The 21,435-nt window shown below is 43.3% G+C and overlaps 1 protein-coding gene across 6 annotated transcripts in view; it reads left to right on the forward strand.

Moving 5' to 3' along the window:
* Positions 1-2,184: 2,184 nt before the first annotated feature.
* Positions 2,185-21,435, forward strand: part of TMEM45B (transmembrane protein 45B) — a 46,523-nt gene continuing 27,272 nt past the window's right edge. The window contains exons 1-2 of one of the 6 annotated variants that reach the window (XM_078339821.1): positions 2,413-2,463; positions 10,526-10,616. Coding sequence is in view for 1 of the 6 variants with exons in the window: in XM_009007103.5 (XP_009005351.1) it covers positions 2,516-2,570 (55 nt within the window). In the remaining 5 variants the exon portion in view is untranslated. The other 5 variants (XM_078339822.1, XM_009007103.5, XM_002754589.7 and 2 more) reach the window with 5 other exon arrangements.

The following is a 21,435-nucleotide window of genomic DNA, read 5'->3' on the forward strand; positions in this document are numbered from 1 at the left end:
ATGATGGAAAACAGTATGGAAATTCCTTACAGAACTAAAGGTAAAACTACCATTTGATCCAGCAGTCCCACTACTGAGTATCTACCCAGAGGAAAAGAAGTCATTTTATGAAAAAGCCACTTGCATATTCGTGTTTATAGCGGCAGAATTCACAATTGCAAAAACATGGAACCGGTCTAAATGCCCCTCGACCAACAAGTGAATAAAGAAAAAAATAAATAAAATGTGGTATATTTACACCATAGAATTCTACTCAGTCATGGAAAGGAATGAAGTAGTGGCATTTGCAGCAATCTGTATGGAGTTGGAGACCATTATTCCAAGTGAAGTAAATCAGGAATGGGAAACCAAACATCAATGTTCTCACTTATAAGGAGGAGCTAAGCTATGAGGATGCAAAGGCATAAGAATGATACAATGGACTTTGGAGACTCAGTGGAAAGAGGGAGGAGGGGGAGGGATAAAAAAGTATATGCTAGGTACAGGGTACACTGCTCAGGTGATGAATATATAAAAATCTCAGAAATCACCACTAAAGAACTTATCCATGTAACAAAAAATTACCTCTTCCCCGAAAACTATTGAAATTTTAAAAAAATTTTTAAACATTAGCCAAGGTGTTGGTGCACACCTCTAGTCCCAGCTACTTAGGAAGCTGTGGCAGGATTATCTCTTGAGCCTAGAAGGTCAAGGGTGCAGTGAGCCATGATTGCACCACTGGACTCTATCCTGGGCAACAAAGTGAGACCCTGTCTCAAATACACACACACACACACACACACACACACACAGAAAATCGGTTTTGTCCTGGCACCTGGTTATTATACTTTGAGGCAGAAATACTTTTCTTTGTTTAGATTTTTTAATATTATGAAGCATCTCTACCTACCAACCAATAACTATACAGGTAAGAGATCACACCTTTGTTTCATCATTGTAGGCAAAGTAAATATTACTAGAGAAAACATCTGTCCATAAAAAAGATCTGGTGACAGACGACAGCCTCTCCCAGGGTAACAGATATCCAGGACGTCACTCTACCAACAATTTCAAAAGCAATGGGTGTGAGCAAGTGCTAGGATAAGACGTGTGTTAAAGTTCCCGAGCCGAAGACAAATTTAAAAGATACCCTCCCAGCTCCTGGCTGTGGTACATCCTCCATCTAATAGGGTGCAAGACTCCATTATCCTTTTAACTCATGGCACTGCCTCTTGGCCATTACCACCTCCCACCAGATCTCATTCACTCTATTTTACCAGGGAAAGACCTACTCCAGTTAACGTCTTATCCTTCAAAGTGATTTTCTCTGACGTTATAGAAAGGAAGAGCTATTTGGTCAAGAGGCTGCCCATTGGATCCTGCGTCCTTCTGCACTGCTAATGTGTATCTATGGCCCTGCTTTAAAGCCCAAATACAAACATCACTTCCACGAATCCTTTCCTGATTGCCAGTGCCCTCAACAGTGGGGAATAAGCTGCCAGGCATCTTAGAGATCTAGACCCATGGTTCTCAATCCTGACTTCCCCAGGCCTCCTGAGAAGCTTTTAATAGGGCATCAGCCAGCACTCCTCCCCTGGATTCTTAACAGTAGGTCTGAGATGGCGCCTTAGAGCTTGTGTTCATTTCATATTGTTCACAGGGTTGATGGGCAACAGAGTGCAGAACCATTCCACGGGGCCTCTTCTGTAGCTTACAGAAGAGGACGCTGCTGTGACAGCACAATATCACAAAGAAAGTCACGCGCTCTTCAGAAGGAAGCCCCCTTCTCCAGGACAGGGACTTTGTCTCCTTCTCAGCTCTATCGCCAGCACCTATAAATAACTATGCCTACCTGTCAGATCTGTCATCAGATGAGCACACGGCAGATTTGTTGAATGAATGAATGAACTATGTGACACTCAAACTTAGCCACCAAACTTAAACTAGAAAACCTGGATTGTGGTCTCTGATGTACGTTGGAGCCTTCTTCCTTTGCTGGTGGGTGATCCGTTTCTCCCGGATCCGTGGCTGTTTCTCCTGTATGTTCTCACTGGTTGCCTGGCTTGGTAACAAACACTCTTCCAGAGCCACAGCCTCTGCTCGGGGTCCTCGCCGCTTCCCAGGCCCTGCCATCGCTTTGCATCCCAGGAGGTCACGGTTGGTTGCAATCCTCCTGGTAACCCAGGAACAAGCCTCTCCTGAAGCACACAGCTTTAGGGAGTTCCCGGGACCAGAGACATCTCCAAGGGAAGATCAAGGGCGTGGAGGAAGTGCGGGCCGGACGACAGAGGCCCGGCACGCTGGCCTGGACCGGGAAAGGCGGTCAAGGTTGGAAAGGGACTGGCTGCTGCCTGGCCGGGCGGAAAGGAGCGGGGCGGGGCGGGGCGCAGCGGGGCGGGGCGGGCCTGGAGCTGCACCTGCTCCTGGGCGGTCGCACTTGGCACGCAGGGCGGGCTGCAGACGGCTGCGAGGCGCTGGGCACAGGTCAGACGTCGGTACCCGTAGGGGGCTGGAACTTGGAGGAGGGCTCGAAGGGATGGGTGGCCCGCCGAGGAGCTGGGCTGTGATGGAGAGGGGGCTCCGGCTCGCAGGTGACCTGCGGCGGAGGGGTCGCGGACAGGAAGGAGATACGCACAGGGAGGGGCTCTTGGACAGGGATGGAGGCTTCTCTAGAGGAGGGCGGGTCGGGGGAGGAGGGCCCTGGTGTCTCGGAAGCCCACCTGGGGCCCCCTCCGGGCTGCGGAACGGATGCGCCCACTACTCCCACTGCCCGCGAGCGCCTCTGTCTGGCTGGCAGCGGCCCTGGAATGAATATTGCTCAGTTCCCAGCGAGTCAGGTATGCCACCGGGTGAAGGGAAGGTGTGAAGCCCCGGGCCTCCGTCTGGCCCGTGGGTCCGGGGACGCGCGCCCGCGGCGATGGCTCCATCTGGCCCCTGGGCTGTGTCCAGTCACAGCTCACATAGCTCTGGGCACTGGTACCCCGACTGCCTCTCCCGGTTAGCTGCGATCCACGAAAACACGAGCCAGATCCTTTCCTTAGGCCAGGAAGCCTGGAATCTAATAACACTGAGCGGTGGATAAAGTCCCCTGAGCCAGAGCTTAGGTTCCGATAATAGACTCATGGATGGAAGCGGATGTCAGGCGCCGTGGGGGAGAAATTTGCGGAGGGTGACCCTGTCTAGGACCAGAGTAACAACCTCTGAAGCTTTGATCCAGCCCTAGATGGAAGAAAGATGTGAGTTTCAGCCAGGGAAACCTAGCATTTTAAGAAATAGAAACCCTTTCAAAATTTGAGGACAGGTAGCTCTCCTAAAAGTTGCAGAAATGGCCACCCTTTCACGTTTTCTTCGACCGTATTCTGCGGTGTCTGCCTTTTCCTTTTTGTCTCATAGGGTCGAATAGCTTTCCAAACAGGCCTGCCTACAGCATTTTTCCTGCAATTTTACACTCATTTTAATGGGAAGGATGGCTTATTGTTCATGAGAAACGTGTACTGTTTTTAACCAGACATGCAATATCTTCAGTATAACCCGGGTATTGCGTAATGGGGAACTATGGAAAGACTCTGGACACATGGTGAGGTAGGGGCCCAGTGGCTTCAGACTTAGCTTTTCGTGACTGCGAGCTTCTTGGTTGAATAAGGATATTGGCACCCTCTGTTCCTGGGGTTTCTGGAAAAAGATATGAAGCTGATATGAACGTATTATTGAATATGGCCCACTGATTTTACAAGCAGAAGTGCTTGAGATAAGCAGAAGGTGAGGCATGACCTCTGGCTGTGCATTATTTGTTCTGATATTACAGGAGCAAGCACTCCATTTCCTTCTTTTTAAAGAGCTTTGATTTCCTCTGGAATCTTCATGACGATGGAAACAGTATCCCCACTTACTTATCCTCAGGCCACACCTGTTCCCATTTATTCTGTGAGTTCCTCACTTACCCTTCTGGTCGATGGTTTGATGGCGTAAGCAAAGCTATTAAAACTCACATTTGGCACCGGTTATGTCTGTTTCTTATCTCCCCCTATGTTCAGTTAGACATTGGCTGCCATACTTAACTGTTCAAAGTACAGATGTTACCTGTGTTGGGTGTAATCAAAAGATTATCTCTTTGCCTCAAACGTAAAATGGGTGAGGACAGTTTCACCACACATAGAGTCACTCCCCTAGCCAAAGTCCCTGCTATTGCTAAACTTTTATTGTAAGAGAAGTGAAGTCACTAGAGTGTCATCAGATAATGGGATCTTGCAGACACATTCCATATTTGTTTCCATAGACAGGTCATAAGACAAACACTAAACTATATGAGACCAAAATGAGACCATAACTGAATATGAACAATTAGAGGCCTCAGGTGAGTGCTGGTTGTCCTCCTCACACTTTCTTTGAACTCTTAAGCTTCTACCTTTTTAACCAGCCAGCCCTCTCCCTGAAACCTTCACTGAAGCTAGAAACAAACACAAAGAGACTGAATTTTAGCTAACTCTGTCTTTCTTTTCTGTTCTCTTGTGTAAAAGTTAAATGGCCACTAGCTACACTACTGGAGGAAAAAGGAAAGTCAAAAGGTCTATCAGCCTGCTGTATGTGATGCAGAGTTCAGCTGAAGACAGCAAGGCACACAGCCGCGTTGTTCTCCTTACCAGAACTTAGATATCATAAGCCATTACCTTGCTGGTTGTTGAAATCATAATGGGGCTTTACAGAGCACAAGGCGATGTTTGTAACCAGCACGCTGAGTTAAGATTAGAATCGTATTTTTTAAATGAGGAGATAGAAACAGAGATATTGTGTATGTGACCCGGGGTTACCCAGTAATTAAATGGCAGAGCCAGAAAGAATTCAAACCAGCATTCCTTCCAGAATATCACAGCTGAATTTTGTGATGGAAGATTGTGATTTGTTTTTCCTGAACACTTATTTTCTGACTTAAACTGTTAGAATCTAAATTTAGAAACTCTCTCGTTTGGTATATTTCATGCCCATCTTTGTTCTACGTAATTACAAAGCTATCTTAAAGCTGGGTATAACCCTAAAGATTGTCAAGTCCAATCTTACAGTTTTTCAAAGAAGAGAACTGGATTCAGGAAAAATAAAGCAAGTACCTCAAGTTGCGTCCGTAACTCTACTTCATTGGAGAATTACTAAATTCTCTAAGTACAATGTTCAGATTCTTGCTCCTTCTGGCATGTGGTCTGTCCCTTGAGAATCTGTGCCTTTATTTTATTTCCATTAGCTTTTTGCCTCACTCTCCTTGAGGGTATTACTTTATTTTTAATTTTCTACTTTGGTTAACACAAATCAATGTATAGTCTTAGAAGTCGTTCGTTGTAGAAGATTTTACTGCGTTTGTACCGAGTATATAACCCTAGCTGCAATTACTTTCAATGCTTTCGGTTGTGTTTTTCTGATACTACCATATCCTAAATAGCATGCAGATACTGGCCATTTCTTCTTCTCTTTTTCAATTCTGGATGACATCTATTGACATCCTACCTAGAAGGATGAGGGTTTAGCTCCTTTACACCCCAACCCTCTATCTTATCTTCACATCCCTTTCTTGTAAGTTTCCAATATGGTTATATCCTAAATTTTTGATAAGTCAATGTTTGGTGTTTACATTATTATGACCTTGTATATATTATTTCCAACTAAGGCAGGTGATATACCATGATCTTTACATTTCCCTTCTTGACCAGTCTTTCCACCCCACCTCCTGGAGTTAGGAATTGCTACATTTTCTTTAGTTTATTTAGTTGTTTGAGAACTCATCAGCAAGGAGTCATTTCCTGAAGCCGAGGAACCTCATGGAGCCCCTCTGAGTGCTGCTAATTGCATTGTGAGCTGTTGAGTGGGGAGGAAAAGCCAGGCTGCCATCAAGAAGCATTTGGGCTAAATTTTCTAAGCACATCCGGAAACAAAGAGTCTAGAACATTCACGGCGCCTGTCTGTTGTGATTTTTCTCATTCTAAATACATACCCACTTTCTTTTTTTCTATCCAGGCCATCTCTTGTGGAATACATATACACTTTCATACCCAATTATGTACATTTTTTGTAATTTTATGCCTTTTTCTTAAAGAAGACTCCCAAAAGTGTGTAAGATTCAGGCCCCATAAGACACGGTTGCTTTTTGGGCTTGTACCCATTTAAGATGTCACCTTTCTTCCTTCACACTTGATTGCCGTTTGGCTAGGTATGGGATATTAATCAGAAATCATTTCCTGTCTGAATTTTGAAAACATTGCTCTATTTTCTTCTACTTTCTTACAGTGCTGATGAGAAGCTGATACCATTCTAATTCCTGATCCCTTGTATTTTGTTTTAATCTCTAGGTGTTTGTAGGGTTTTCTTTTCTTTATTGCTCATATTCTGATATTTCATGATGCTGTTATTTAATGTTGGGGAGGGGCTTTTTGGTGGGGGATACAGGGGACTGTCAATCACTGTCCTAGGTATTTTATAGACCTTTTCAATCCAAAAATTACATTCTTCAATTGAGTGATTTTCTTCTGTTATGTAATTTTCTCGTTCTTTCTTTCTGAAACTTAAATTACTTAGACTGAATCTGAAAATGGAATCTCTTGGATCTGTTCTGTAATTTTATCTTTTTTATTTTAAAAATGTCCCATGATATTTAGTTCTAATAAATTGTCCAACACTGCTATTAAATGTTTACATTCCTACCATTATATTTTTAATTCTCAGGAGCTTTTATCGGTCCTCTAAATGGTTTTTACAGTATCCTGTTCTCATTTCATGAGTGAAGTATCTTATTTCACTGAGAATATCAACTCAGTACTTTTTCTACATTTTAAAAGTTTTCAGCTGGGCACAGTGGCTCAGACCTGTAATTTCAGCACTTTGGGAGGTCGAGGCAGGCAGATTGCCTGAGGTCAGGAGTTTGAGACCAGCCTGGCCAACATAGTGAAACCCCATCTCTATTAAAAATAAAAAAATTAGTTGGGCATGGTGGCACGCACCTGTAATCCCAGTCACTCAGGAGGCTGAGACAGGAGAATCTCTTGAACCTAGGAGGTGGAGGTTGCAGTGAGCCAAGATCTCACCATTGCACTCCAGCCCAGGTGACAGAGTGAGACTCCATCTCAAAAAAACAAAAAAGTTTTCTTCAGCTACCTACAATGTCTGTGTCTATTTTCAAAGTGGTTTTCAAAGTTGCTTTTGGCTTGCCTTTCATGTTGAAAGCTTCATTCACGTGTACATGTTTAGGAATGGTGTGCGTCATCTGTGAGTGTGGCTTGTAGGTTGGCAGGCTTCATTGTAGGGTGGCTACATTGGTAAACATGTTTCTAGTACCTCTATAGTATGTTTTGGTTATAGAATTTGGGACCAATTTTCTGCCCTTGAAGGTCACCCTCTAAATCCATGCAAGTTTTCCCTTGTGCAGCCTGACAGTGTTCATCAAAACTTTTTTCTGGGAAAGATTTAGAGCACGTGAAGGGAACAGATAATATGTATGATAGGAATAGTTCCTGCTTTAGCTTCCTAAGACTTCTCACTTGGAAAGCCTGCGCATTTGACCTTGGATTTTTTCCTTCTTAGGCGCCTTTAAAAAAGACTGCAGATTCCCTGACAGCACGGGCCCAGGCTTGTTACCTCTGCTTCTCTATCACCCAGAGCAGTGCCTTATGCATAGTAGGCACTTGACAAATGTTAGTGGACTTAAATTGACCTTATTATCTGTTTTAAACTAGACTTTCCTACCTGTCCCCTTGCTATTTCCTCTGTTTCTCTTACATCTTTTTATGTCACTATCACTTGGATGATGCTACCTCATTCTCAAGTCTGATGGTTTGGAATAGCTATGAGGAAACAAAGTTGGAAGATCTCTAACTGCTAGGACTCTAAGTAGAATTTCCAGGATTGAAAACTCCCCAAACCACCTTATTAAATGTCTAATTATCTCTTAGATTATCACCAACCACCCTACATCAAGTCCCTCTTGAGCCACAGTTCAATTTGGATTATTTTTTCCTCATGTTCCATCCTTTGACTGTAGTGCTCTTCCCTTCCTTCCAGTGTCTTTGATCAGCCTCCACTTTGATCCAGACCTTCTCTTTGATCTGTCCTAATGGTCATTTTTCTGCCTTCTCCCCTACATTGATCTATCATCTGGCGTATTTTATAGATTATACAAAGCACTGTGTTGTGCTAATTTCAAAATACCTTTTCAAACCTAACTCAGACCCACGATGAAAGTCTCTCTCTTCTGGCCGTTACTGAGATAACTCCTGCTTTGGTCTCACTGAGGCTGTTTATTTATCTATAGGAGGCTCTAGAACAGTAACTAAACTACAGTGCAAAACAGTGATCTGTAGATTAGTGTTTCTCAGTCATCTGCACCAACAATAGAACCTAAACTCCCAGGGACCTGGAGTCTTGGCTGAGAACAGCCTCACATAAGCTGCAGTCTCTCTTAATACTAAAAAATGTATGCCACCCTAAAGTATGTCTATATCTGTTTCAAAATGAAAATCATTTTTCCAGAATGTGTAGGTGAAATTGATACTCCAGGATTATGAGCCATGTTTGTCCTGTGATTGCAGATATCATTTGTGGGGAGAGGATTCACACATACACCAGTCTGTGAGACACAGTACTAGAAATCAGAGGACTTATCTAGCTCTAAGAATTGTATGAAAGCAGTGATCGTACCAGAAACTTTACTAATGACTAGATTTAGGAGACGATGTCCTCGTGACTCAAGATTAAGGCTAAGCTGCATCCATTCAGTTCAGTTCAAGACCTATTATTATATATCAAGCTTGTGCTAGTTTATGATAGAGATGATAAGGTGCCTGCTCTTGAAGATTCTGTAGACTAATGGGCAAGACATATGTCACTATAATTTTAATATGACATGGTAAGTGATAAAAAATCAAGGTATGAATAAGGTCCTTTGAAAACACAGAGGTGGGGCACTTAGCCCAGCCTGAAGATTCACAGAGGCTTCTGAAGGAGATAAGGCCTAAATATGGAAATTAGAGTCAAGGTGAGCCAAATAAGAGGAATGAAAAGGACATGCAATGCAGAGGGGACAACATGAGCAAAGGGGACACTGTCAGGTTCAGGGCGGGGAGAAATGGGAGGTGACGCTGGAGAGGAGCCACATCCAGGTATACCCAATGCAATGGGGTGTGGACTCCTCCACAGGGTGCTGGTTACCCAATGGAATATTTTTCATTCTCTAGTAGTATAGTCAGATTTACACAGAAGGTAGATGACTCTGGCTGCAGAGTGGAAGGATTCATGGACAGCAGGACTAGAGGCCTCCCAGTCATTTAGGAAAAAGACAGTGAGAACCCAAATGAGATCATTGCTCCAGGCCCGGAAGGGAAAGAGAAAATATCAGAATACTAGGGGAAGCAAACGTAGCTGAATTTTGGTGTCTTTGTGGGGAATGGTGAGGGAAGAAGAGAGTCCAGAATGACTCCCAGGATTCTGGCTTTCTGGGCGACTGTACGTTAAGCCATTACCCAAGTTTGGGATATGAGAAGAGAAGCCGATTTGGTGGGGAAAGAAGATGGTGAATTCAGGCTTAGACTTACTAAGAAACATCTATATGTTTATGTGCATGTCCGTCTATTCAGCAGGTTGTTGGATCTGTGAGTCTGAGACTTACAGACAAGGTCAGGGCTGGAGATGAAGGTATGGGAGTCATCAGTATGCAAGTGGTGATTAACCCATGGGTGTGCATGAGAGTTCTTGCAAGGGGAAGAGGAAATTAAGTAAGGGCTTGCGCAAGGAGGACTGTTGAGTGAAGTGGAAGTCCCAGCCTCCACCTAATTCACTAATGCCAGGGCTGAACAAGCTCACTGGTAGTGGATACTGAGGGAAGGAGAGAAGGAGTCTATCTGTAGGCTTGAGCATTTTTCTAAGAGTTGGAGAAAGCAGAGAGCCCAAGCCTTGGAGAAATGTTCCTTAGTGGCCTGCCATCTTGGAAATTTGACTCCATGATGTCAGAGAGATCTTTCCATTGTTATTTTCCTTGACCACCCAGAAAGAAAATTCTGAACTAAATGTACTCTTTCACATGGGTGAATTAAGGATAGTGTTAATGATTGAAATACATGTAAGGTTTTTTTTTTTTTTTTTTGGTTGTTTGAAAACTAAGCCAAACTTTGAAGTCCAGAAATGCTCTTTCACTCTAATGTATGCTGATGTGGCAACTGGTAACTGCTTCTTCGTAGGTAATATCCATAGCCTTAGTTTCATTCTCCCTTCTCCATGATTAAAACTTGCTCAAACTTCTGCATTTTGTTTTCATGATGTATTAATGAGGGGCAAAGACATAAAGGGATTTCAGAATTAAGAGCCATGGAGTTTGGAAGCCATCCCTCTTCCGAACTACCTATTTAACAAATAAAGTTATGACCCTGAGAGGTTATGTGTCTTGCTCAAGGTCACAGAGTGAATTCATAGCAGAATTAAGGCTGGAATCCAGGTTTCTGACTTGGTAGCCAGTGTTCTTGTTAGATGTCGAGAAAATAGAATTTAGTCCAGATTTGTTTTTCAATCTTGAATTCAGGATCCAGCAAAACTGCCTAATTTTCATGACAGTTTGAAGAAAGGCCCAGATCAAATGCCACCTCCCCTGTGAGGCCTGCCCAGCTTCTCAGGTGAGAGCTACCCACTTTGTATTCTATGTGCTAGGACTGCTTCCAGTATGTCCCAGAACAATCTTTCTTTCACAAGTATTGTCACGTGACACTTAACAATGGGGACATGTTCTGAGAAATGTATCATTAGATGATTTTGTCGTGCAGATATCCTAGGGTGTACTTGCACAAACCCGATGTCATAGCCTACCACACATCTAGGCTATGTGGTGGTGTGCTCACACCCTCACATGCTCAGTGCTGAGCAAACACTCTCTTGGCAGATAGTGAAACAAGGAGACTGTAGGCATGAGCAGCTTTTCCAAAAATTCACTCCAAACCTGTACAGCATGTTACCGTAACACACACTGCAGGCAGTTATCGCACAGTGACAAGAATGTGTAGATCTAAACATGGAAAACATGCATTAAAAATTCAGTACTATGGCGAGGCACAGTGGCTCACACCTGTAATCCCAGCACTTTGGGAGGCTAAGGCCTTAGGGCAGATCACTTGAGCTCAGGAGTTCAAGACCAGCCTGGGCAATAATCAAAACCCTGTCTCTATTAAAAATACAAAAATAATTAGCCGGGTATGGTTGTGCACACCTGTGGCCCCCGCTATTCAGGAAGCTGAGGCAGGAGGATCACTTGAACCCTGAGGGCGGAGGTTGCAGTGAGCTAAGATGGTCCACTGCACTCCAGCCTGGGTGACAGAGTGAGACCTTGTCTCAGAAAAAAAAAGGTATTATAATCTTATGGGGCCACTATCATACATGCCATTCATCATGAACCAAGACATCACTATGCAGCACCTGACTGTATACAGCTTTCTACTAGATTATAAACTCCTTGCAGATAAAACTATTCATTTTATCATTATTCATTATATTATTTCCTTAGCACCCAGAAGAATCCTGTATTTAAATGGCTTATATGGAAAATTTTAGAAAGAGACAGACAGCAGGGCTGAGACTATCTGCTGCTTAGGAACCAAACCAAGCTGGGAAGTAACAGAGTTCTTTTCCATACTAATTTCATATAGAATTATCATATTTCGTGATAATTCTATATCATGGTGGAATTGTGCCAGAACAAGCTTCAGACTCTTTCTGGCCTTACTCCTTCTGACCTTGCTGTTCCAAAGAACCTCTCATACAGGAAATAATGATGGCAGTAGCTGTCAAATGCTAAAAATGGGGAGAGATTCCAGACCTCTTCAGGTCCCTGAGGCCACTGTAGGGCAGGGACATGACTTAGTGAAGCTCAGGACTATGGCCACCGTCCCACCCACCTGTGAGCAATGAAATACTTTCAACACTGAACCCTCTTCTTCCCCTGCATTCTATTACTAAGCAGTTCATAGAACACGAAGAGGTATTAACCTTGTTATTTGCAGGGTTACAAAAAGCTGAGTCAGGTAGGTTTGGCTACATTCCAAACCAAACCCAGACCAGAAGCCATCTGAGAGTTCCTGCTAGCAAAGACAGGTTCAGAATGTATAAAAACAATGAAACCAATATGCCAAGATCACCCTATAACCTGCTTCCTTGCTGACCAAACATATATCTCATTCCCATTAAAAAGTTATACTCAGCCACTGCCCTCTCTAGGATTATGTGATGTTAAGCGGTAATTTTGCCCATTTAGGGTAAGCTACTCAAAAGCAAAAAAACAGCAGCTTTAGTTCATAAGTATATTCTCCTAGGAGAGCAGCCCAAGCCTCTCCCCTATTATTGCAGGAATAGTGTACAAGCACCAGACTAGAGAGGAAGCTAACAGTTATTAAACACATATCCTAGTCAGCTGCTAGACATTTTCAGGTAAGTCTCACAGGATCCCTCCAAGGTGGTATTAATGTCCCTGTTTTAGAAGGAGGAGGGCTGAGATTCAGAGACATTGGAGGACTTGTCCAGGGTCTTATCAGTAGAAGGGGCAAAACCACGATTGAACTTAGGTCTGACACTACGTATTTCATATTCTATTATGTGATTGTATTCCTCCTCAGAGGAAAATTTAGGAATTCTGTTTCCTTTAGGAAAATGTAGGAAATAGAATTACTCAAACTAATGTAAAGTTGACTTAAGTCTTTTCTAACTCAGCCTTCCTGAAGCCCATGTGTGAGTTGGTTTCTGTGCTTTCCCTGAGACTCTTGGGCACATAGGACCATAATGTCTGTTTGATTTGACTTTTTTTTTTTTAATGAACGTATGCTGTATTTTTTTTCCTTTTTTATTATTTATTTTACTTTAAGTTCTGGGGTTCATGTACAGATCTTGCAGAACAGTTACATAGGTATACACATGCCATGGTGGTGTGTGCCTCCATCCCCATCCCCTACATTAGGTATCTCTCCTAATGTTATCCCTCCCCAATTTCCCTACCCTCTGCTAGCCCTCCTGTAGGTCCCCACCCCACAACAGACCCCAGTGTGTGATGTTCCTCTCCCTGTGTCCATGTGTTCTCATTGTTCAACACCCACCTATAAGTAAGAACATGCGGTGTTTGATTTTCTATTCTTGTGTCAGTTTGCTGAGAATGATGGTTTCCGGATGCACCCATGTCCCTGCAAAGGACATGAACTCATCTTTTTTTATGGCTGCATAGTATTCCATGGTGTATATGTGCCATGATTTGACTCTTAAGTATATTATTTTGGTCAGTCCCAGTTTAATAAAAGTTTAAGATTTAATGCATTCCATCCATGCCAGAGAATTACACATGCTTTTGCTTGGTAAAGAAGGTGGAAATGGTACAAGGTAAAGAGAGTGACATTAGCTAGTTCACTCCCACCATATGGAGAATTGGCTGCAACTGCCTCTCAGCCTTTACATGTGCTATTTGCTCTGCCTAGAACTCCACCCACACTACCTGACTAATCCCTGTGTGTTTTTCCAGGAAGCTTTCATGACACTAACTTGCATAATCTTTTTCCTGTTTCCTCCAGGCTGAATAGGAATCCTCCCTTTGCTTTCATTTTTATGGGTGTTCTCTGTATACTCTAGTAAAGTGTTTTTAATTTGTATCATAATAGTTTAATTAATCAATCTTCTGATTCACAGTTTCAGCTGGTTATAGGCAAGTTCCTTCCATAAATAAAAAGTTGATGAAATCTACTTTTAAGAGTAGAAGGATAGACAAGATACCAAGATAATTTAATAGGGGAAAAGAATAGTTTTATTAACAAGTGGCTGGAGCGCTCGGATATTCACATGTGAAAGAATAAAGCTGGAGCCCTACCTCCACAATATACAAAACGAAATTCAAAATAGATCAGCTATCAGGCACTGTGGCTCACACCTGTAATCCCAGCACTTTGGGAGGCCGAGCCGGGCAGATCACCTAAGGTCAGGGGTTCAAGACCAGCCTGGCCAACATGGTAAAACCCTGTCTCTATGAAAAATACAGTATTAGCCAGTTGTGGTGGCACATGCCTGTAATCCCAGCTACTCAGGAGGCTAAGGCAAGAGAATCACTTGATCCCGGGAGGCGAAGTTGCAGTGAACTGAGATTGTGCCATTTCACTCCAGCCTGGGAGAGGAGCAAAATTCCATCTCAAAAAAATATATATATATATATCAGAGACAGAGACATAAATATGAGCTAAAACTATGCAATTCTTAGAAGAAAACATAGAAGTGAGTTTTCTGACCTTTGGTTAAGCACCTGTTTTTTGGATATAACATCAAAAGCACAAACAAAAGAAAAAAAAACAGATAAATTGGACTTAATCAAAATTACAAACTTCTGTGCTTCAAGGACACAATCAAGAAAAGACAACTCACAGAACGGGAGAAGATATTTGCAAATGATATATTTGGTAAGAAACCTGTATCTAGAATAAAGAACTATTACAACAATAATACATGACAAATAATCCAATTAAACCGGGCAATGTATTTGAGTCAGCATTTCTCTATAGATTTACAAATGCCCAATAAGCACATAAAAAGATGCTCAACATCACTAATCATTAGGGAAACAGAACAACAAAATACCACTTCATACCCACTAGGATGGCTAAATGAAAAGACATAACAAGTGTTGGCAAAGATGTGAAGAAATTGGAACGCTAATACATTGCTGGTGGGATTGTGAAAGGGTGCAGCCACTCTGTTTTTAATTGTACTTTAGGTTCTGGGGTACATGGCAGAACATGCAGGATTGTTGCATAGGGACATACATGGCAATGTGGTTTGCTGCCTCCATCCCCCCGCCACGTCACCTATATCTGGCATTTCTCCCTATGTTATCCCTTCCCAACCTCCCCACTCCCCACTGTCCCTCCCCGACCCCCACCAATAGACCCCAGTGTGTGATGCTCCCCTCCCTGTGTCCATGTGTTCTCCTTGTTAAACACCTTCCTATGAGTGAGAACATTCAATGTTTGATTTTCTGTTCTTGTGTCAGTTTGCTGAGAATGATGGTTTCCAGATTCATCCATGTCCCTACAAAGGACACAAACTCATCGTTTCTTATGGCTGCATAGTATTCCATAGTGTATGTGTACCACATTTTCCTTGTCCAGTCTATCACCAATGGATATTTGGGTTGGTTCCAGGCCTTTCCTGTAAACAGTGCCAAGGGTGCAGCTGCTTTTGAAAAGTCCAAGATCCCCAGTGGATGCTAAAACCATGAATAGTTAGTTCCAAACCTTATATACACTGTGTTTTTTCCTAGACATATATACCTATGATAAAGCTTATATAGATTAGGTATAGTAAGAGACTAACAATAATAATTAATAATAGGACTATATGAGAACTATATGTGTAGTAGAACAATTACAATATACTGCTCACAGTTTAATGGATCAAGAATCATTTTTATTGCAGGTCTTAGCAACCTCAGCATACTATTTTTTTCTTTCCTTATTAAGTTAAGAACTTCCATGTTCCACTTAAACAGAACACTTGACAACTTCTCTTTGGTATATTCGAACTGCCAGCATCACTACTTCTTCATTGTGGAGCCATTAGGTAAAATAAGGGTTACATGAATACAAGCCCTGTGATACCGTGACAGTCAACCTGATAATCCAGACAGCTACTAAGTGACTAATGGGCAGATTGTGTGTACAGTGTGCTTATGCTGGAGAAAGCAATGACTCATATCCAGGGTGGGATGGCATGAGATTTCCTTATGCTACTCAGAATGGTGTGCGACTTAAAATTTCTAAATTATTTGTTTTTTGAATTTTCCATTTAATATTTTTGGACCAAGTTGATTGCTGGTAACTGAAACTGCAGAAAGCAAATCCATGGATAAGGGAGACTACTCCAAATGCAAGAGAAATGAAAACCTCTATACACTCAAAAACATGCAATTGTTCGCTGCGTCGTTATTCATAACCATTCTAATGTCCATTCACTAACAGGTGAATAAACAAGATGTGACATATTCGTACAGTGGAATATTATTTAGCCAAAAAAAGAAATGATGTAGGCCGGGTGCAGTGGCTCATGCCTGTAATGCCAGCACTTTGGGAGGACAAGGTGGGCAGATCAGGAGGTCAGGAGTTCGAGACCAGCCTGGCCAACATGGTGAAACCCATCTCTACTAAAAATACAAAAATTAGCCGGGCATGGTGGCAGTTGCCTGTAATCCCAGCTACTTGGGAGGCTGAGGGAGGAGAATCGCTTGAACCTGGGAGGCAGAGGTTGCAGTGAGCCGAGATCACGCCACTGCACTCCGTCCTGGATGACAGAGTGAAACTCCCATCTCAAAAAAAAAAAAGGAATGAAATGCTGATATATGCTGTATCATGGATGAACCTCGAAAACATTATGCTAAGGGAAAGAGGCTGCATCTTGTATGATCTGATTTATATAAACTGTCTAAAGTAGGCAAATCCACAGAAACAGAAAGCATATTAGTGATTGCCAGGGGCTGGGGGGCTGGTGGGAAATGGGAGTGACTACCAATGAGGGTTGATAAAAACATTCTAAAATTGAATCGTTGTAATTTTATCTAAAATTAGATAGCAACAATGGTTGCACAACTGTTAGTAAACTACAAAACACCAAATTGAACACTTTAAAAGGTGAACTTTATAGTATGTAAATTATATGTCAGTAAGAGTGGGGTTTTTTTAAGTAAAAGAGTAATGGCCAGAAAGTACAGAGAACTATCTTGGGAGACTTTCAGAGCCATCAGAAAAAACCGTCACAGAAATAAAAAGTAAAACAACTGAGTAAGGTTGTTGAAATCTTTGTGGTTTCTTTGTTATACACCTGAGAGTTATTTTTCATAGTGTTTTAGTAATTAAATTTATAAAAGGAAATGTAAGTGTTAATTGGCCGGGCACAGTGGCTCACACCTGTAATCCCAGCACTTTGGGAGGATGAGGCAGGCAGATCACCTGAGGTCAGGAGTTTGAGACCAGCCTGGCCAAGATGGTGAAACCCTGTCTCTGCTAAAAATACAGAAATTAGCCAGTGTGGTGGTGCACTTAGTCCCAGCTACTTAGGAGGCTGAGGCAGGAGAGTTGCTTGAACCCGGGAGGTGGAGGCTGCAGTGAGTTGAGGTCGTGCCACTGCACCTCAGCCTGGGTAACAGAGGGAGACTCTGTCTCAAAAAAGAAACAGAAAAAAAAAAAATAAAAGGAAATGAAAATGTGAGTTGATAGATAAATAACATATGGTGTTATGGGCAGAACTGTGTCCCACCTCCACCTCCAAGGGTGTATGTTGAAGTCCTCACCTCCAGTGCCTCAGAATATGTCTGTTTGGAGACAGGGTCTTTATAGAAGTAATAAAGTTAAAATGAAGTCATTAGGACACTAATCCAATATGACTGGTATCCGTATAAGAGGAATTTAGGTTGGCTAAAACTAGGTTCTAAATTTAAAAAAAAAAAAAAAGAGGAACTTTAGGAACAGGCTCAGTGGCTCACACCCATAATCCCAGCACTTTGGGAGGCTGAAGTGGGTGGATCACCTGAGGTCAGGAGTTCAAGACCAGCCTGGCCAATATGGTGAAATTATTTCTCTACCAAAAATACAAAAACTTTATTGGGGATGGTGGCAGGTGCCTGTAATCCCAGCTAGTCAGGAGGCTGAAGCAGGAGAATTGCTTGAACCCGGGAGACGGAGGTTGCAGTGAGATTATGCCATTGCACTCCAGCCTGGGCAATAAGAGCAAAACTTCATCTCAAAAAAAAAAAAAAAGGAACTTTTTAGACACAGACACACATAGAAAGAAGACCATCTGAATGAAGACACAGGGCAAAGGTGGGCATCTACAGCCCAAGAGAGAGGTCTCAGAAGAAACCCATCTGCCAAGGCATTGGTCTTGGACTTCTAGCTTCCAGAACTGTTAGAAGACAAATGGCTGTTGTTTAAGCTCCCCAGTCTGTGGGACCTTGTCATAGCAGCCCTGGCAACATTACAGATTTCAGTACCAAGAAATAGGGTGCTGCTGAGTGGACGCAGCTTTGGAACTAGACCGTGAGTAAGGGCTGGAAGAGTTTGGAGGTGCATGTTGGAATAGGCCTAAATTGCCTTAAGGGGACTGTAGATAGAAATGTGGACATTGGAGGTGATTCCGGTGAGGACTGAGAAAGAAAAGACGAGAGCTGTAGAGAAAGTGTCAATCATCTTCAAGAACACAGACATCAGGAATGGCATTCTGGTTGAAATATGAATGATAAAGGTGAGATCTTGTACAGAAATGAAGAACATGGTATTAGAAACTAGAAGAAAAATGGACCTTGTTATAAAGTGGCAAAGAAATTTGTTGAATTGGATGCTCATGTTTCATGGAAAGCAGAACTTATAAATGATGAACTTGGCTATTTAGCTGAGGAGATTTCTAAGCAAAGTTCTGAAGGTGGTCTGATTTCTTCTTGCTGCTCGTGGTAAAATATGAGAGGAGAGGGATAAACTAAAAAAGGACTTTTTAAGAAAACAAAAGGAACCAAAACTTGAAGATTCGGAAAATTCTCAACCTATCAAGATTACAAAAAATGAGAACGCACATTTTGGAGAAAAGACCAAGGGTGTGGCTGGACTCCCATCTAAAAGATGGCTAATGTGAGGCATGGATACTGTCATGCATGGATACAGCTCAGCAAGGCAGGAACAGAGATGTGGCTACCCAGGAACATCTGTGGAGAGCCCTCTTGTCAAATGGCCTCGCGCCCTGTGGATTACATAGGAGACCAACAAGGTTTTTGAGAATGTATGCCAGCAGACATTGCCAGTTTGGACCAAAGAAGACCGAAATGGGGAGAAATGAAGGAAGATTGTAAGACTTCTGGAATTCTGCAGAACCAGCCAATACAGCGATATGGTGATGATCATGAGTTACCCTTAAAGGAAAGAGAAGAGTGACTATGAGGGCAGTTCAGAGATCCGCCAGGCTGCTACTGCCACCTTGGCCCCAGAGCACACAGATTCAGGGTCCAAGACTGGTACCATTTCCTTGGTTTCAGCAGGCCAGGATGCCCCAGCCCAAGACCAAGGGGCAGGGCCGCCACTTAGGGTAGAGGGTCAGGACAGTGGTCCTGGAAGGCATGGCCATCCTGTGGACCCAGGCAACAGAGCATTGAGCCAAAGAAGATTATTCTCAAGCCTTAAAATTGAATAGAATTGGGCCAGGTACAGTGGCTCATGCCTGTAATCCCAGCACTTTGGGATGCCGAGGCGGGCAGGTCACCTGAGATCAGGAGTTGGATACCAGCTTGGGCAACATGGCAAAACCCTGTCACTACCAAAAATACAAAAATTAATCAGGCATGGTGGTGCATGCCTGTAATACCAACTACTTGGGAGGCTGAGGCAGGAGAATCACTTGAACTCAGGAGGTAGAGAGTGCAGTGAGCCATGATCGCACTGCTGCACAACAACGTCCAGCCTGGGCAACAAGAGTGAAACTCTGAAAATAAATAAATAAATAAAAATGGAATGGGATTTGTCCAGCCAGGTTCCAGGACAGGAGATCCGTGACCCCTTTCCTCTTTCCAGTGTCTCCCTTTTAAAATGGAAATGTCGATGCTATGCCTGTCCTGTTTGGGAAGCAGATAATTTCTTGTCTGGTCATAAAGGTTCATAGCTGGAGAAGCGTTTTGCCTCAGGATGAACCATACCTCAGATCTCACCCAGACCTGGTTTAGATGATACTCACGTGAGATTTTGGACTTAACATTCCTGCTGGTCTGGGTTAAGTCGTTTGGCCCTGTTGGGATGGTGGGTGAGTGTATTTTGCATGTGAGGACATCGATTTTCAGGGAGCGAAGGGCAGGGTGCTACGGGCTGAACTGTGCTGTCTCTAAATTCAGATGTGGAAGTCTTACGTGACTCTTTTGAGATGAGATCTTTAAAGAATTAATTAAATTAAAATGAGATCATTAGGGTGGGGCACAAATTCAATATAGGTAATGTCACAGACACACACAAGAGGAAGACCAAGTGAGGACACAGAGAGAAGACAGCCATCTCCAAGCCAAGGAGAGAGGACTCCAGAACTGAGAGTGTGAATGGCTGTTTAAGCTGCCCAGTCTGTGGTGCTGTGTTACTAGCCCTGGCAACCAGTACCTATGGTCTACCCACGCAATGAAATACCATTCAGCCAACAAAAAGAGTCCCTGATGATCCGTGCTACATGAAGAACCTGGGAAACGTCGTGCCAACAGAAAGGGCCAGTACACGACAGGCCATATGCTCTATAATTCAACTTATGAATTGAAATACAAACCTGTAGAAATATAAAGTCAACTGTTGGCTGCCTGCTGGACACCCTGCAATGTGCAGGACAGCCCCACAACCAAGATCCCTGTGGCCCGGAGTATTGGCAATGTCAAGGTTGTGAGATCCTGCTCTCACCCAAGCCTGCTTCCCAAAGCCCTTTAGTCCTGAAAGGAGAAGAGAGCAGGCCGTCTTCTTTGTTATTTAAATCCCACTTACTCCCTCTTAGAGCATGTTCTCCCTTTAAGACCAGCCTGGGCTGGTCTCTACCAAGTAGGTAGATAGGGCTGGGGAAGGAGAGGATTGATGAAAATGGAGACTGATCATAGGTGAGGGTGTTTCTCTCTCTCGCTCTCTTTTTTTTAGACAGAGCCTTGCTCTGTCACCCAGGCTGGAGTGCAGTGGCACAATCGTGGCTCACTGCACCTTCAACCTCCCAAGTAGCCAGGACTACAGGCACGCTCCACCACACCTGGCTAATTTTTCTGTGTGTGTGATAGAAATGGAGTCACACCCAGGCTAGTTTTGGGGTTTTATTGTTTTTTTTTTTTTGGAGTTTGAATCTTGCTCTGTCACCTAGGCTGGAGTGTAATGGTACAATCTCAGCTCACTGTAACCTCTGCCTCCTGGGTTTGAGCTATTCTCAAGCCTCAGGCTCCCGAGTAGCTGGGACTACAGATGCCCACCATCATGACCAGCTAATTTTTGCATTTTTAGTAAAGACGGGATTTCACTATGTTGGCCAGGCTGGTCTAGAACTCCTGTCTTTAAGTGATCCACCCACCTCAGCCTCCCAAAGAGCTAGGATTACCCTCATGAGCCACCATGCCTGGCCACCAGGCTAGTCTTAAAAGGAGAAGAACTTGCTCTAAGGGGGGGTAAGTGGGATTTGAATGACAAGGAAAGAAGGCAGCCTGCTCTCTTCTCTCTTCAGGACTAAAGGGCTTTGGGAAGCAGGCCTGGGTGAGAGCAGGATCTCACAGCCTCGGCATGGCTGATGCTCTGGGCCACAAGTATGTTAGCTGTGGGGCTGCCCTGTCCATTGCAGGATATTCAGCAATGTCCCTGTTCTCTACCCATAGGAGTCAGAGTGCTACCACCAGTCCCCGTTGTGAGCCACTGGACTCGAGAATGACTTAATGGATTACCTTGTACT

This window comes from Callithrix jacchus, chromosome 10, assembly GCF_049354715.1.
Source record: "Callithrix jacchus isolate 240 chromosome 10, calJac240_pri, whole genome shotgun sequence".
NCBI lineage: Eukaryota > Metazoa > Chordata > Mammalia > Primates > Cebidae > Callithrix > Callithrix jacchus.